This window comes from Chinchilla lanigera, unplaced genomic scaffold, assembly GCF_000276665.1.
Source record: "Chinchilla lanigera isolate Chin_1 unplaced genomic scaffold, ChiLan1.0 scaffold00077, whole genome shotgun sequence".
NCBI classification, from domain to species: domain Eukaryota; kingdom Metazoa; phylum Chordata; class Mammalia; order Rodentia; family Chinchillidae; genus Chinchilla; species Chinchilla lanigera.
In genome coordinates this window covers 3,783,611-3,799,740 of record NW_004955478.1, presented here as the reverse complement: position 1 = coordinate 3,799,740, position 16,130 = coordinate 3,783,611, and the positions used below count along the sequence as shown (strand labels likewise).

Genomic DNA, 16,130 nt, shown 5'->3' with positions numbered 1-16,130 from the left:
CAAAAAAAAAAAAAAAAAAAAAAAAAAAAAAAAATTACATTAACCAAAAGTTCTTTGATTCCAAGTTCAATGTTACTTTAAAAAGAAAAAACAATGATTGCCAAGCTCTATTTACAGTGATAATGCTCATCTTTTATACTCGTGGAGAGCTGCCCAACTGTAGCAAGGACAGAAGATTTTGTGGTTTTTGCTTTTTGTTTTTTGAGACAGCGTCTTGTTCTGTGATTTCGGCAAGACTTGAACTCACTATGTAGCCCAGGCTGGCCCTCTAGCAATCTTCCTGCCTCAGCCTCCTGAATGATGGCATACAGATATATACTACTACACCAGGCAGGAAGGACAGATTCTGAAACATATACTACACCTAGATAGGACCTTCACATTTGAAGAGCAAAAATCTTTTGGGTGTTAAGAAGTGATTTGATTGGAAAATTCAAGAAAGGGCACTGATAAATACTTGCTGGCCAAGAACACAAACACCCACCTTAAGACTTCTGAATGGTATTTGAAGAGCAGGGGCTTTGTTTTGGTATCAATAAACCCTTAAACACTCCAAAGTTTGAAAGTCCACAGCCTTGTGTTTCTAAAATCTGTATATAGTTTAGTTATTCCCTTTGGTTAGAGAATAAGCAAAATAAACACTCTTCTCCCTTGCTTACTTTCTTTTCAAGATAGTGATTTGAGGCCTTTGATTTAATCAAGGGAAACTACATTAACATTTTGTATGATCTGGAAATTTTGACTGCAACTTTATTAACTACAAATTAACTGTATGTGTTTGTGCCCAAGTGAACTAAATGCAGAAATTCCTCCTTGGTATAAAACTCACCCATCATGAAGGAGGCAGAAGAGACTTTATTCATTATCCTTTCAGTGGTTTCATTGAATGGTGTGTATGCGATCACAAATCTGGAATCATTAAATGAATCTATGCGTCCCAGCTCCACAGAAGGCATTGATGAAAAATCATAAACATTATGAAGCGTGGAAAATGTGTACAAAGTCACTAGTAAAAGTGCCGAGTACAACCATTCCTACATACCCCAAGAGAAAGAATAAAGAAAAGAGTAAGTTCAAATAAGTCAGTCGCAATGTGTTTTGTCATGTAGCTGTGTTCTTGTCTGGCTAAATTTCTAATTCATCTCCTGCAGCATGCTCTTGTTAAAATATGCAAAGCACGGAAGTTGAGCAGTGTCGTTAATTTCAATGAATTCTTCATGGAAGTGAAGTTGATTGTTCTCCGAAGCTGGTGCCAGTACACTGGATTCTAATTCACACCAGAGGCATTGAGTGTTGCTCTGTGATCAGAGGCGTAACTTGACTAACCAGTGTGTTTGGTTTTACTACAAGCATATGTGGCAGAAGACAGTTCTGAGCATTTCTTTAGAAATAATGAATATATTGGTTACATGTCAACACTGGCCTGGTATGGAAGGAAGACTACGAATAAATTGCTTCTCATTTTTTAAATTTCCAAAACACTTTGTCTTATGGATAAATTCCCTGAATATATGCTTAGCACAATCACAATTTTTTTTTTTTATTTTTTATTTTTTTGGTTTTTCTCCGGTACCGGGAACTGAACTCACGACCTTGCGCTTGTGAGGCAGGCGCTTTGCTGCTGAGCTAAATCCCCAGCCCCTGCAATCACAATTTAAACAGCAAACGCTACCTAGATATACCAATATGATGCTGAAATGGCAAGATTATAAGAAATAGAGATGATTTCTTTTCTCCACCATACTGAATCAACTCTCAGAAGTCTCTATGTTCTTAAGAAACCAAATGCTTGTTGAAGAAGAAAAATAGAAGCAAATGTAAGTCCCTGATCCTAGAGATTATATCTATTGGGTCACATGCTCCTCATCCTTCAATTTACTACCATCTTAATCTTAATTCATCACTATCTTAATCTGGGATTAATGAGTATAATATTAGTAAAAGGGGAAAGGTTTATTTGATCTGAAGAGAACTAGAGTAATGAGTATAAAACTAGTTAGTTTTTTAAATGCCTTCCTAAACTTTTATCTTTGTTTTTTGTTTGTTTGTTTGTTACTGGGAATTGAACCCAGGACCTCGAGCTTGCCAGGCAGGCATTTATGCCACTGAGCTATATCCCTGGCCTTCCTAAACTCTTAAAGTATTTATTGAATCTCGATTGCTGCCTTCTTTATTATATTTAACCCTTAATGTAGTGCCTCTGCCTTCACTCCATAGAGGTGTGGTTTACTGCTTAGGGGCAGTCTGTAAAGATATTTGCCGTGCAGGGAGGCACATTTTGACAGCACACATATAAAGCCAGACAACATTGAGTCCTACCATCAAAGTGTCCCTTTTCATTCTCCATTTTTTAAGCAAGTTCTTGCAAAATAGGGCCCATGTTTGTTGACACACACTTATCTTTCTTTTCACCATTTTGCTGTTTAACTGAAGAAGGAGAAATAGAGGTTAAAACCTTCATATGAAGAGAAGATTTTATGAAAATAATTCATACCCTGATTACCCACCTTCCCAAAAAGATGTTTAGATGCTGTGAATTCCACTTAGCCATTAACTAACTCTCTAATGCCTTCTGTCGTGCCTCCTCCCACATCCAGACATTTTAACAGTGTGTTTTCTTAAATGCATACTCATCTATTTGTTCTATAAACACACCTTAGTGCATCTTCATGCTTAGATTCTCTACAATACAAAATCTTTCAAAACTCACATATCTGAAAACAATTCCAGAGGTGCTCTGTGAACTTTTACAGAAGTTGCTTCACTTAGATTACTAGGACCTGAGGGGAGTACACAATATCATTTTCCCTGGGAGGAAAACTTAAGTTTTACATTCCTTCTATGAAAACATTGTACTGTTAAAACAGAGAACATACCACACCAGATTTTTGGACCCGAATTATTCTGTACTTTTTGGCAGTGTAAATGGGACTATATCATAGATACAATGACTCTCTTTCCACAGGTAACAAGGTATCTGGGTGGTGAACCTAGAAAGGGGATTGCAGTTATTAGGTGTGGGATTATCAATCATCAGCAGCATCATCCTTCTTATCACTGTACAGAAATTTAGTACCACCTTCTCTGTCGATAATACACCAGAGTGGATATTTTAGGACAGTCATGAGTTGAATCAATGCATATATTGATTTCACAAGTTACTATGGAAAGACTGTAGTATGTGGTGTGCTGGAGGTGGGTGGAGGAGTTTCCTTGAGATGCATTCACAAAGTCTTGAGCTCTATTAGGAACCCATGAGCTTTGACCTATCTTTTTCAGCTTCCTGTCATTGACTGTCTGGAAGAATCAAAATGACGTGGGTTATAAAGGTTATAGTTGGTTATAGTCTCAGAGGGTTGATATGCTAAATAAAAACAAGGTGAGTGTGCTTTAGTTGGAGAGCTTGGGAATGGAGAGAAGTAGTACTGACTACTTTAGCACCTTAGACTGAGGAAGCAGACATTTGAGTATGAGTCAAACTTGAGCACTCACGCTCTTGCAAACTCTTGTTGGATGAGGGTGCTTATCATCCTGAGTACCACCTCAGCCAGTCTATGTTGGGCATATAGAATAGTACTATGGAAGGCAAGCTTGGTTTTTGGTCAGCAAGGAAATGGTTAAGAGAGTGAAGAGTTTTCTTTAGCAGCTTTTATAGCAATGTAAAATTTCTGTAACATTACAGTACATGTGTAGTATTTGTTCAAATACTGATCGGCAAATTGGAAATAAAGTAATTCTTCACAACATGGTTTGGAGGGCATTACTGTGTAATGTCGTGGGAAAATAGGGTTCTTCTCAAGTTGACTGCTGGAGAGAGGTGAGCTGCAGCCTGCTAGAATAGAATGCCAGGAGCTCTGTGGAAGGCCATATTGTCAATGCTGGTGCACTCAGCGTTTGGTAGATCTAGTCATCATGACCCTGACAGGCAGAGTAAAACAGCTGTAATTTCCAAGAAGTAAACCAATGGCACTTCTGCTCTGTGTGTGTGTGTGTGTGTACATGTCTGTGTGCCTGTGAAAATGTGGTGTGAGTGGGTGACATTGGTGAGAAAGACAGTGTGAAGATGTGCAGATGAAGGAAATTAGGTCTGGAGCATCCTGAAAGGAGCCCTGAGAATGAGTTATTAGGAGGTAGAAGTACAGTGTAGAGCAGTCCCCGCCTATCACAGAAACAGAAAGTCACACTCAGCAATCGCACTTGTTTGAAAGTGATGCTAAGGGGAGGAGGGGTCTTCTTAAAAGTTGGTGCACATGCCAAAGACCTCCAGAGAAATGGACCCAACAGGCCATATCTATACCTAGCTCTCTATTGATATGGATACACACCAAACATGACTGCAAAGAGAGATTAATTGACTTTAAAGAACTGGGTTCATCCAACTGTAGGGGTAGCAATTTTGAAATCCATAGAGAAGGCCATCAGGCTAGAAATTGAGGAAGCAGTTGGTATTGCATTCTTGAGTCCAACTTCGCAGGGCTGCCAGAGGGAAACTCAAGCAGGGCTCCTGGGTTGTAATCTTGAATGCCATATTCTCTGGGGGGAACTTCAGCATGTGTTTTCTGGGCCTTCAATTGATTAAGTAAAATCCACTCACACTTTGGATAGTAATTTACTTTCTTCAAATCTGTTCTTAAATGTTAGCCTAAGACAAATACCATTTGAACCACTGTTGATTTGTACTATTTTGTCTTGAGACCCTGTATCACTTTGAATGTTCTTGCTTTGATTTGTTTATGTTCATGATACTGGTCTGCTGCTACTGTTCTACTTTTTTGTTTGTTTCTCATTTACTTCTCTCTTTAAAAAAAAAAATTTAGACTAGTGTTTGAGCAACCAACTGGTCATAAGTCAGCCAAGTTGATGCACAAAATTAACCATCAAAATGTGGGGCTTTATACAAAGTTTACTGTAGCAGACACTGTATATATCTCCCAAGAGGAAAGGGTCAGTAGATGGTTGAATTTTACATCCTCCACTAAGCCCAATGAACAAATCCTACACAAATACAATGTGCTTGGTATTTCCTTAAAATCTTTGTCTATAAAGAAGAGCAACTGCTCATAATGTGTTTATAAAAGGTTGTAATTGCATGAGAAAATAGATTTCCTAGTCTGAATTACAAAAAATATTATTTTATAAAGAACACTAGTTTTATGTGAAGCATGATGTGATGACTTATATAAATGGAGCAGGACTTGAAGGCACAAAGCCTGCAGCTGACCTGGCCTATGTCAACTTGCATTTAGGCCCTGAAATTTGCTGGAGGTGATCTCTTTTTGTTTTCCATGTTGCTGCAGAATGACAAGCATAATGATCTGCAATATTTTCACAGAGATCAGAATAGTGCATCCCTGCACAAACATCCCATTCATGATCCCATTCATGAGATAGAGTCATATACTGGGGGTGCTCATTCCTGGGGTCAAAGGTCAGGTGAAGAGTGCAGGGGCAGTTTTCAATGGGAAGCACGGGGCCCCTGCACTCTCTGAGGCTACTACCAGACCAGGAACCTGTGCATGGCTGGTTAGCAAGACTGGGAGGCAAATGTAGTGGAAGCAGATGCTGGAGACAACCAGACAGAAAGCCCAGAGAATGACAACTAGGTAGAGAAGGAAAATCCAAGAGAAAAAGCTGCAGGTCAGGGTTCCAGGATTTCTATGAATTGCTTCTGACAGTGCAGATACTCTTGAAGAGATTGCTGGGCAGGATGAGTGCCCCAAAGGGGTGATCTCCTGACTGTAAAATCAGTCACTGCCCAGTGTAGCCTGATAAACAGAGTGGGATTCCCAAGTCTGTCAGTTTCCCATTGTAAATCAGTCTTGGTGTAAACAAGAGCCTTAAACTCTCCCACGTTCATTTTTCTTCCCTGATTCATATATGCTCTTTATTTAGTTCATTCTAAACAAAAAGTAAGGCATGGATTTGTTATGATGAATTTCGTAGTTTACTTCTAACTAGAAAGTTTCTGATTTCTCTCCTGTCATGCTGACGTTAAAAACAGAAGAAACCCTTTTGCTTCACCACAAGAAAGAAGAACTATCACAAACAACGCAGAATGGCAAAGAAGGTGGACTGGAGATTACACAGTTGTAATAAAAAGTGCACACTTCTCAGTCTGATTCAGCACACTTGTATTCTAAGAGTAAAAGATGCAGGAATGTATCTTCCATTTAAAAAATATCAGTCAGAATGAGAAGCAGAAACCATGAAAATATTTCTCTAAATACAAATAGTAAAAAGCCTCCTATTTAAGTACATACAAAATCCTGCAAATTGCTGTGTAGTAAAATCATACACTGTTTATACTTGCAAATGCATTTACATTCAAAGTCATACATCAGATACAGCCAAAAGATTTACATTTCTTATGACCTATCCATTAGCAAATTTCCAGCTAACTGGTATATTTTCTCATATTTTTTACCCCATTGTGATATAATAGTCATGATTTTTAAAAAGATATTTATTTGCAGAGTCCTTTCTGTGCAGTAAGCCAGCTGATATTTGGAAGTATTAAGTTAAATTTTTTAAAAATTTCCCCACAGATATTTGATATATAGTCCATGGAAACATATTTATAATTGTACAGTACAAACACAAAAATTAAGATAAACTTACTTTTGGAGCATCTGAAGAAAATGATCTACAAATTCACTTCATTCTGGGATCTTGTTAGTTCCAAGAAAATGGCTCACATTTCTTACTGGTCTGTATGACTTTCTTTACTGGAACTCTGCCTGCTCTGAAAGCTCCCAGTCAGATTGCTTTGTGGAGAAGGCACGGTTGCAATTTTCTTGGCCTGTTGAACACTGAGTTCATGTGATCACTCTTGAACAACTTCCTTTTACTGACTTCCAGCCAGCTTTTGCAGCAGAGACCAGCCAGCAATGCTTGGTTGTCTGGCTGTTATACAATTCTAAAGAGCTCTGTTGCAGAGGAAATCCAGTATTTGTAATTTTTCTATGCCCCAGAAGAAACTAGCAGATTTCAAAATATAAGACACTAACTTTAAACAGTAAAAAATGAAGAGCTAAGAGAAAAGGCTTTTATCTCTACCCAGGAGTCCTGGATCTTCTGATTGACATGTTGAGTCAAAAAGTTTCATCATTTTGAACCCTAGCCTTCATCTCATTTTTTATACTGTCTTTACCTCTATGAGAATTTTCAACCTGAACATTTTTGGTATTTTGGACTATGTAATTCCTTGGTGTGTCAGAGGGTGGAGGAACCAGTGACAGAGGAGAAATAAAGGAAAAGATCAAAGGAAATGAGAAAGCCAAGGAAATAACACACTGGAGTGTTGGGTGGAAAATTGGGTCATCATGTCAGACACTGAAGTACCCAAAAATGACGTCAGGATTAATGGTGAAGACACACTGTGGGTTTTGCATATGAATTGAGTCCCTAAGAATACTAATTCCACAAGATAACAAGGAATGTGAGTTCTATACATATACATTCAGTTTTATTGCGTTTGGCAACCATGAGCAATATTTTTCTCTGACAACGCCTAACTTAACAAATGAGGGAATATAGGATCTTGGTTAGGTAGTTAAGGATGGGTGGCGTGGAAAATTGGAGTTGGACAGCAAAATGTGGTTAAATACCACAGTCTTACATGATAAAGAAAAGGAATGAAGTTGACTAGAGCTAGAGTCAGAAGGCAGAACACAATATGGCTAGATTTTGAGACAATAAGTTCCCTTTTGATAATGTAAATAAATGACACAAAGAATGGCCAGGAAAGAATTTAAAAATAGTAGAAAAAAAAAAGAAGGGCTAGGGATAAAGTTCAGTGGCACAGCGCCTGCCTGGCAAGCGCAAGGTCCTGAGTTTGATTCCTGGTACCAAAAAAATAAAAAATAGTGAGAAAATGATCAATTGTTGAGCAAGCTGAGGTGGTAAAAGTTCTAGAACAATATGAGTTTCACTGAAGAAGAATGGAAAGGGCAATATCAAATCTGCATTATCTGACACAAATATTTTCGCCTCGATTTTCCATTCTTTTTCAGTTTTATTTATTTTTCACTTTTAATTATCATTACTTTGTAGTTATTGCATTTGTCTTTTGTAATTATTGCACTATTAGTATTATTGCATTTGTTTTTTCTTTCTTTTCTTTTTGCTTTTGTTTTTTGAGACAGGGTCTTGCTCTGCGGTTCAGGAGTCCTTGAACTTAGCGTGTCACCCAGGCTCGTCTCCTGCTTCAGCTTCCTGAGTGCTGGAACAATGGGGCATGCACCACCCTGCCCAGTGGGTACATTCCTGTTTGTATTCTCATGGACAGTCTGTTTCACCCTTTCTATTTCACTTCCTAAACTCAGCACTATTTGTCACAGGGTGTCATCTTAAATATATGCTCAACACAAAAGATCATGCACAAGCCAACGTGGTTCATGACTGGCATGCAGCTATGCAGATAAGAATGAAAATCCAAACTAAGCCAATTGTAAGAGAGACTTTGCTCTTGATCAAACAAATTAAAATTCAATATACATTTATTAGTGCGGAAAGAACTGTCATTATCCAGCCAGTAGCTAGAAACTTATATTACATTTTACATAGCTCAAAGTATTGAAAAGATTCATTTCCATCCACCCGCACACTTTCAAAAATTAAATCTGCAGGGGCTGGGGATTTAGCTCAGTGGCACATCGCCTGCCTGGCAAGCGCAAGGTCGTGAGTTTGATTCCCGGTACCAGAAAAAAACCAAAACAAAACAAAACAAAAAATTAAATATGCAAGTATTAATCATGACCTGAGAGATAGCTATATGTTTGTGAAAAAATAATGTTTCTGTCACATTCTAACTTGTGAAGTACACAAATGGTGATAAGATCTCTGAGGTGCTTTTCTGATCAGAATCCTGAGAGAATTTTGAATGAATGAGCTAAGTATATTCCCAAGTTCCAGGGAAGAAGGGTGGTGCGGAGTAAGGATTATTTTTCCTTCTAAGCTAACACATCCGCATCAACATTAACTTTTTCTGCATGGTTTTTTCTTCTGTAACTGGTGGGGTCCCCCTCCCCCCACAAAGCAGGATTTCACTTTGTTTCCAGTATTAGTTGTTTCACTTGATTTTGGAGATTCCACTCCAGACTTCAGTTAGTTGGGTACTTTATTTCCTCTCACAGAAATAATTTACAGACTACTGCGCAACACATTAGGAGGCCACTGCTCTCTTAAAAATATTCAGGGCCGTGACCTTCAAACAACAGTTATCGCAATGTTTATGTATACCTTTTATGGAATGTTGACCCTTTTCATTGCTAATTTACTAGATTGGTTGCATAAGAACAGTTTTTGGGGGCTGGGGATTTAGCTCAGCGGCACAGCACCTGCCTGGCAAGCACAAAGTCATGAGTTCAAATCCTGGTACCCGGAAAAAAAAAAAAAAGAACAGTTTTTGTACTGTGGTCCAGAAACCAAAACTCCCATGGAAACGAAATCCTCATTTTATACATCGCCTCAATGCAATAAAATTATCAAGTAGTTGATTTAAAAAAACAAATATTTAGAAAGTAGTTGATTTAAAAAAACAGATAAATATTTAGAAGACAGTATAATAAGGGTGATTTGGGGAATGTCTTTAAAGATTCTGCGTTTTCACACTCAGGTGAGAATATGCTGGCATCTAGGGGGTAGAGACCAAGGCTGCCATTAAATGCCCTACAGTGTACAAGACAGCTTCCACCACCATCCAAAAAAGAGCTTTGCAGGACAAAAGTTGTGACCCTGTGGAGGAAGTTGCACCTCATATAAGAATAGATAAATGAAATATCGCTAAAATTGTGTCTTCATAGTCTTTGCAATGTTTTCATTTATGAAGCCCTCAGGCTAAATTATTCATACCTTTTACTTCAACTACTCCAAACATTCACTCAGTCTAACTTTGTATACCAAGGTTTAGATCTCCTATATCATATGAAGCAGAGTGGACCCATCTAAACACATTTTGTCTAGGGTTAAATTGTGTTGCCTCCAGCTAGCTTGGGTTCTTGCTTTTAGTAATAGTGCCAATTAAAACTAAAGCACAGATCTCCAAAGGTGAAAGGATTTAATTGGGAAGCTAGAGGGAAGATAAAGGATTATAGCTTAGGTAGCTGGAAGGGGCATACGCTGATACAGGGCTTCAGACAGACCTACCCATAATGTAAGGTAGTCAGCTTTGGGGGATTAGTTTGTAGGTTGGAGTCCCCCTGAGTATTACCACAGTCCTGGTGTCGTAGTTCTAGAATCCTTTTGACTGAGGGGCGGTCTCATTTTCAGGTGACTTCATGACAATGGCTAGAAACTTCAGTGCAAAATGAAGGCCCTGGAAATCCCTCATTATGGTGTCCTCCATCTTGAACATGGTGAGAATATGTACATTCAGGGCTAATCAGTCTTTCTTTGCCAAGTTGTAGCAGATACTCCCTAAATGACTAGCATATCTATATAGAGAACTGAGAAGAGACTTCAAGATTTACAGTAACAAAGGATACAAAATGAAGGGCAGATTTTATTTTATTTTTAGGTTACCTATTGGCCATCTGCCAGTAGGCCCAAGTGAGGAGTCCTGGTTCGTACAAAAATGGCTTTTAAATTCCTAGCTGTTCCAGAAAAAAAGGCAAATCATTCTTTTAATGAGTAGCAGGTAAGGCCTCAAGATGTTGCCTGTTTCTCTCATTCTTTTTTTAAAAATTTTAATAAGCTTGTATTTTAAAGAGAGAAAAAAACCAATGAAAATGATACAGAATTTCAAAACAAGATGATAGGAAATTAACAGTGGCTGTTATATTGCATATTGTTGTCTTCAAAGTAGTTGCCCAGGGTACCAGACATAGGCATGCACAATTGATTGAACAATATAAGCGCTAACTGTCCCCTTCAATGAACTAATAGAAATTAGTAGTGCAATTATCTTAGCTATTGTGTACACATACATATGTTTTCCCTTCCTTCTTTTTTTTCCCCCCATCCCAGCTGTTCTTTCCTGTTTCCTTTTTCCTCATGGTGGTCTCCAATTATGTCATGAATGTGTCAGTTGTACCCAAAGAGGGATTTTGAGGAGACATTAAAATACACTTTCCAATTTACCGTAATAGTTTTATTTTGAATTTTGTATTTATCTATTTTTTTGTCTTTTTGAGATAGGGTCTCTCTATGCAGTTCAGGCTGGCCTTGAGCTCACTTTGTAGCCCAGGCTGACCTTGAACTCAGAACAATCCTCCCGCCTCAGCCTCCCAAATGCTGGGATTACAGGCGTGCGCCACCATGCCCAGCTAAGCGTTTTATTTCAAGGTAGCAATTTTAATGCAAGATTTTAACTCTCTTGCTTTGAAACTTCCACAGATATAATATAATTCAATAAATCAAAATAAGAGAAAGTTTCTATGAGCACCCTAATAGATAAATTACTATCTCCTGGTTAGACACCTTGGAGATGGTTTAGTATAGCTTGGGAATGAAGAGGGTATCAGCAGGTAGAGTCCACACAGATAAACATGCAGGACAGTAATGGTGGTACTGAGCAATATGATCTTTGAAAATGGGAACAGTGGAAGTAAGATGGGGCCAAATATTGCCAGCACACATACTCTTGCTTTATTGGAGTGAAGGGGGCAGACAACACTTTATTGGAGTAAGGAGGACAGCTTCAGCCGTACAAGGACGTAAGCCAAAGGGAGTTGGTATTAGTCAAGGGAGGGACCAAGCTGTTCACAGATCACAAAAAGCAACAAGCTTTTATGGATTTGCTGTGGTAGAAGAAAGCTAGCTGGAGACACCATTCCAAGAGACATGTCTCGTCACCGTGGTCATAGTGAACTTGTCACAGGGATGGGCAAGTTACTCTGGAAGCTGCTGGGCAAACTCTCTGGCTTTGTGGTTTGGTCTAGGCCTTGTGATAGGACTGAAGAACTTCAGGTTCTTAAGCTATTATAGCTGCTGAAGAGGCACAAGGGTTAGAGAAAAAAAAAAAAAAAAAAAGAGGAGAGAAAAGGAAAAGAAATCACACACTAGCTCCAGTAGGTAATAGGACAAATTCATTGTATATCATAGTCTTTTTTGAAATTTAAATTTATTGTTTATTGGTACATGTTCGCAGCACATATATAATGATTACATTCATCCTCGGGCATTGGTACATGACATGTCTAATTCCTTCTATTTCCCCCTCTCCTCCTTCCCCCTCCCCACTTGTCTAGATCTTCTTTCCATTTGCAAAAGATCTGTCTCCCTCTTTCCTATGATCTATCTTTTATGACGCTCTTTAGATTATTTATACTTCTGGGTTTTTCATAGAAAAGAAACTGTATGATATTTAAAATTGTACATCTGATTTATTTCACTTAACATTAAGGCCTCAAGGTATGTTATAGTCTTGGATGAAACGTTTTTAAGTGATCAATACAGCTACACACAGAGCTGAGTAGAATTTGTCACAAGATGTGATAGTTAACTGATTCATCAGTTTGATTCATCAGTTTGATAGTTAACTGATTCATCAGTAAGGCAGTAAATGCCCTACTAAACTGGATCAGCGGAGGTCTAGATGTGAAATTGTCACTGATATAACTGAATGAAGGATTTACTGAAGACACAAGCCAAACCGAGGACAGGCTTGTTACCTGAACGGAATAAAAGGAAACAAAGGAGGAAGGCTGGCTTCTGTTTCTTTGGAGGAGCTCCAGTCTTCACCATCAGCTTGGACCTTGTGTCCTGGCTTCCACTGCAGACCCTTCAGCCTCCTCATATGGACTTGCTTGCGTGGGACTCTCCAGCAGCTCCCGACATTCAACCTTCTCCTGGATCCTTCGTATCTCCAGCGGGCAGACAGCCCTTGTGCTCTTCCACACCTGCCTCAGTCATTATAAGCCTACCTTGTAAGTCCTTGTATTTATATACCTTGCCTCAAATTCATTTCGCTAGTGAGCACCGACTGATAGACAATGGTTAAGGCAGTAAATGAAGACAGAGATGTCAAACCTTTTATCGCACTGGTAGTCAGCAATGAGATTTCTGTAGGCTCAAGTGAAAAGTCAATGTTTTCAGCAGAAGTATCCTTCAGGTCCCTGAGAAATAATCTAGGCAACTGTCACCAAAACCTACAGGTCAGAGGTATTTTCTACACTAAAGTTAATGACAAACTAGTCATGCATTACCCAACTAAGTGGTCTTTACAATTAGTGATCTTTAAGTCTAGTAAGAGCAATGGAAGCTAGAGGGTTTATTTAAGTTTTTTTGGGTAACAATGTACTCATTCTGTTAAACATTTTGCGCCTGTGGTTCTATCATGGTGTCGTGACAGTTTGTTGAGAAAAGCACAATGGGAGAGCAGGAACGCGTCACGCTAGAAGTAGGGATGGTGTATGGTGTCCAGGGCTTTGTTTTGCTGTCCTCTCCTGCAGTCCCAGCCTGGTGGTCCCTTACTGTCTCTGTGGGAACGGTGACCCTCGTAGAGTTCTGTCCCAGGAGAGGACTGTGGACAGACAGCGTGGCTCAGCGCAAAGGTTCTGACAGTTGCATCAGCACCCTGCAGAGAAACACTTCTTCATCGCACCTTCGCCTTGGCGTCAGTTACTGTATTAGTCAGTGCAGTGCCTCTAATATAAAAACCACAGCAAACAGTCAATAGTTTCAGTAGCTTCATGACACCGGGGAGTTAGTGCCGGTTCCATTTTTCTCGTCCTGTTTGTCACCTCTCAACTACTACACCCACATTCCTTCTCCTGCGCCCCCACTTCATCTTCATGGGCAGACACGGAGCCTCAAGTCCTCCTCTTACTTTGAATTTCCATGACTCCCCCTGCTGTCCAGAGAAGATATTTGCATCTTTAAGGGACCGGGAAACTAAATCACATAATCTAACCTACACATGCCCACCCAGATAACCTTCCATGTGAATACAACCTGTGTCACACATCACAAGGGGCACGGTGTGGACACCATCACTTCATATCCACAAGGTCCAGAGAGTAGGGGGTACATCTGTACTGGACCATTTTAGAAATTCTGCTTCCCAAATAAGTTATAAAGAAAAGCAACTATTTCGATGTTATTATGAGGCATCCATAAAATAGTCAAAATAGACACAAGTTCTAGCACATAACGTATTCTTAGTCTTCTATAAATGATTACAACATTGCTATTATCTTATCATCCTTCCCCAGCTCACTTTTCTGAAATTCTGTGACCTAAATTTAAGATTTCAGTTTCTTTCATAGACTGATAGATACAGATCTTTCCTTGAAACATTCTTACCCAAGTTATTAGCATCTCTTTTCTTCATTTTTTTTAGTCTGGAGAATATGCCCACAGGGTGTTAAAAGGATACACTACACTCTCTTTTGCCCTCTCTCATAATACATCTGTCTACACTTTTTCATAAAGAAAAATGCTTCCTCATTCTAACAGAATTTTAATGGTACAACTGAACCACATCTTAGAAAGTTGTGATTTATTTAGGGGAAAAGACTTTTAATACAATAATTGGACACTTTGCTTTATTGCAAGAAACACTTGTTCTAGTACCAATATAAGTAAAGTGAACTGTAGTTTTCAACAGGTTCACTTGTATCAACTAGTTTGTAATTCACAAAAACCAAGAGAGACATTTTAAAATGTCCTCATTTTAAAATAACAAATCTGGGGCATTTGTTATTTTCAGAAATAACATTTCTGAAATTCTGTGACCTAAATTTAAGATTTTAGTTTCTTTCAAAGACTGATAGATACAGATCTCCTGTGAGTGGACTGATGGGAATGAGCTATTTTCATAAACTAGAAAGATGTAAGAATCACTAGAAGTAAAGATTTTTCACATAACTGCCTTTGAATGTTCAGTTAGCTAGCAACAATAACAGTGGTAATAAAAGAAATGCTACTAAATTAAGTATATAAGTTTATTTATTGATTTTAAGCTGTTACACTGCAACTAGTTGTATATGTCATTTTATATATATATATATATTAAATAAGGCTAATGACATAAGGAAGTTCTATAGCTTTACATAAGAGTACAACCTTCATATATGGGAGATTTCAAGTTTGCACATAAAAATACATCATAGTATGTTCCATTAACTCAAACATTCATATCCATATTGCAAGTATGCATCTTACTAGGTTTCAACTTCATTTATAGTTATAATAGAAAAAAAACAATATTCTACAAGCTACAGTCTGAAAATGATTTTTAAAACTCACCCAATTAATAACTGGTTAAGAGAAGAAAATTACAAAAAGCAAAATCTATGCTATTGGGTAATCTCTTTCCTTTAATGTCAATATTATACCTGATTTTATACTTTATCTAGTCAAAAAGATAAGAAAAAATTCAATATGTTTAGGTTCGTGGGGAGAAAAATAAGTAGTCTTTGTATCATCCTCAGGCACATAAACAAATCTACCACAAATGCGATTTTAAATTAGCCCTGTGAAATAGGATAAGCTTACTGGACCCTTAGCGGGTGGTGTGGTCTAATCTCAGGCTCCATCATTGCTCTCACTGAGTTTATCCACCAGCCTTACTATAGAATTGAAAAAAGTTATGACATGAGTTTCAAAAGTCATTTGTGTCACATCTGAGATAAGTGCTGTTCATGCTATTGAACATTGTCTGAAAAAGCTTCAAGAGAAGCAGAACGTCTGAAGATTTAAGGTTCCTCCTGGGGGAGGAGTTTCCACATCATAGAGGGATCCAGTTCCTCCTTAAAATCATCCAGCTCCTGCTCCTTGGAGAGCTCCAGGAAAACCTGTATTGGGAGAAAATACATGGAAGGAGAGGGATGCCAGGCTGCCTTCTATAGCTCCTACCACATGCAAAAGGCAGCCCGTGTAGGTACTTGTATTTCATGGGGGATAGAAGACCACTGAAAAGGACCCACCTGCTCCAGGGTGGACTGTGAGAGGCTGTACTCCTCCAGGTCAAAGCTCTGTTTAACTGCAGAAGGATGAGTACACATTACACACACAAACACGCACACACATAATTTTACTTGGTGATAGTCAAAAACAACCTTAAATATAAAATACAAGGTAGCAAATATTTCTGTACTAAATATGGAAATGCAAATACACTATCAATATTTCAACAGGGTGGAAATACCGTTCCATTTCCTTAGAGTTTTGATGGAACCACCAGAAGG

General features: G+C 38.5%; 2 protein-coding genes across 7 annotated transcripts in view; both read right to left on the bottom strand.

Moving 5' to 3' along the window:
• LOC102024670 (ATP-binding cassette sub-family A member 8-A-like) overlaps positions 1–6,806 on the bottom strand; it is a 70,432-nt gene extending 63,626 nt beyond the window's left edge. The window contains exons 1-4 of one of the 5 annotated variants that reach the window (XM_013503213.1): positions 6,619–6,806; positions 2,877–2,990; positions 2,320–2,427; positions 830–1,034 (exon numbers count right to left, since the gene is read on the bottom strand). In XM_013503213.1, the coding sequence (XP_013358667.1) occupies positions 830–1,034; positions 2,320–2,415 (301 nt within the window). In that variant the 5' untranslated portion in view covers positions 2,416–2,427; positions 2,877–2,990; positions 6,619–6,806. Of the gene's footprint in view, positions 1–829; positions 1,035–2,319; positions 2,428–2,876; positions 2,991–6,618 lie in introns of those variants that run through there. The other 4 variants (XM_013503212.1, XM_013503214.1, XM_013503216.1 and 1 more) reach the window with 4 other exon arrangements.
• Positions 6,807–14,593: 7,787 nt separating this feature from the next.
• Abca9 (ATP-binding cassette, sub-family A (ABC1), member 9) overlaps positions 14,594–16,130 on the bottom strand; it is a 66,654-nt gene continuing 65,117 nt past the window's right edge. For both annotated transcript variants that reach the window (XM_005402114.2, XM_005402115.2), the window contains 2 exons: positions 15,870–15,925; positions 14,594–15,737 (listed from right to left, as the gene is read on the bottom strand). In XM_005402114.2, the coding sequence (XP_005402171.1) occupies positions 15,639–15,737; positions 15,870–15,925 (155 nt within the window). In that variant the 3' untranslated portion in view covers positions 14,594–15,638. The remainder of the gene's footprint in view (positions 15,738–15,869; positions 15,926–16,130) is intronic.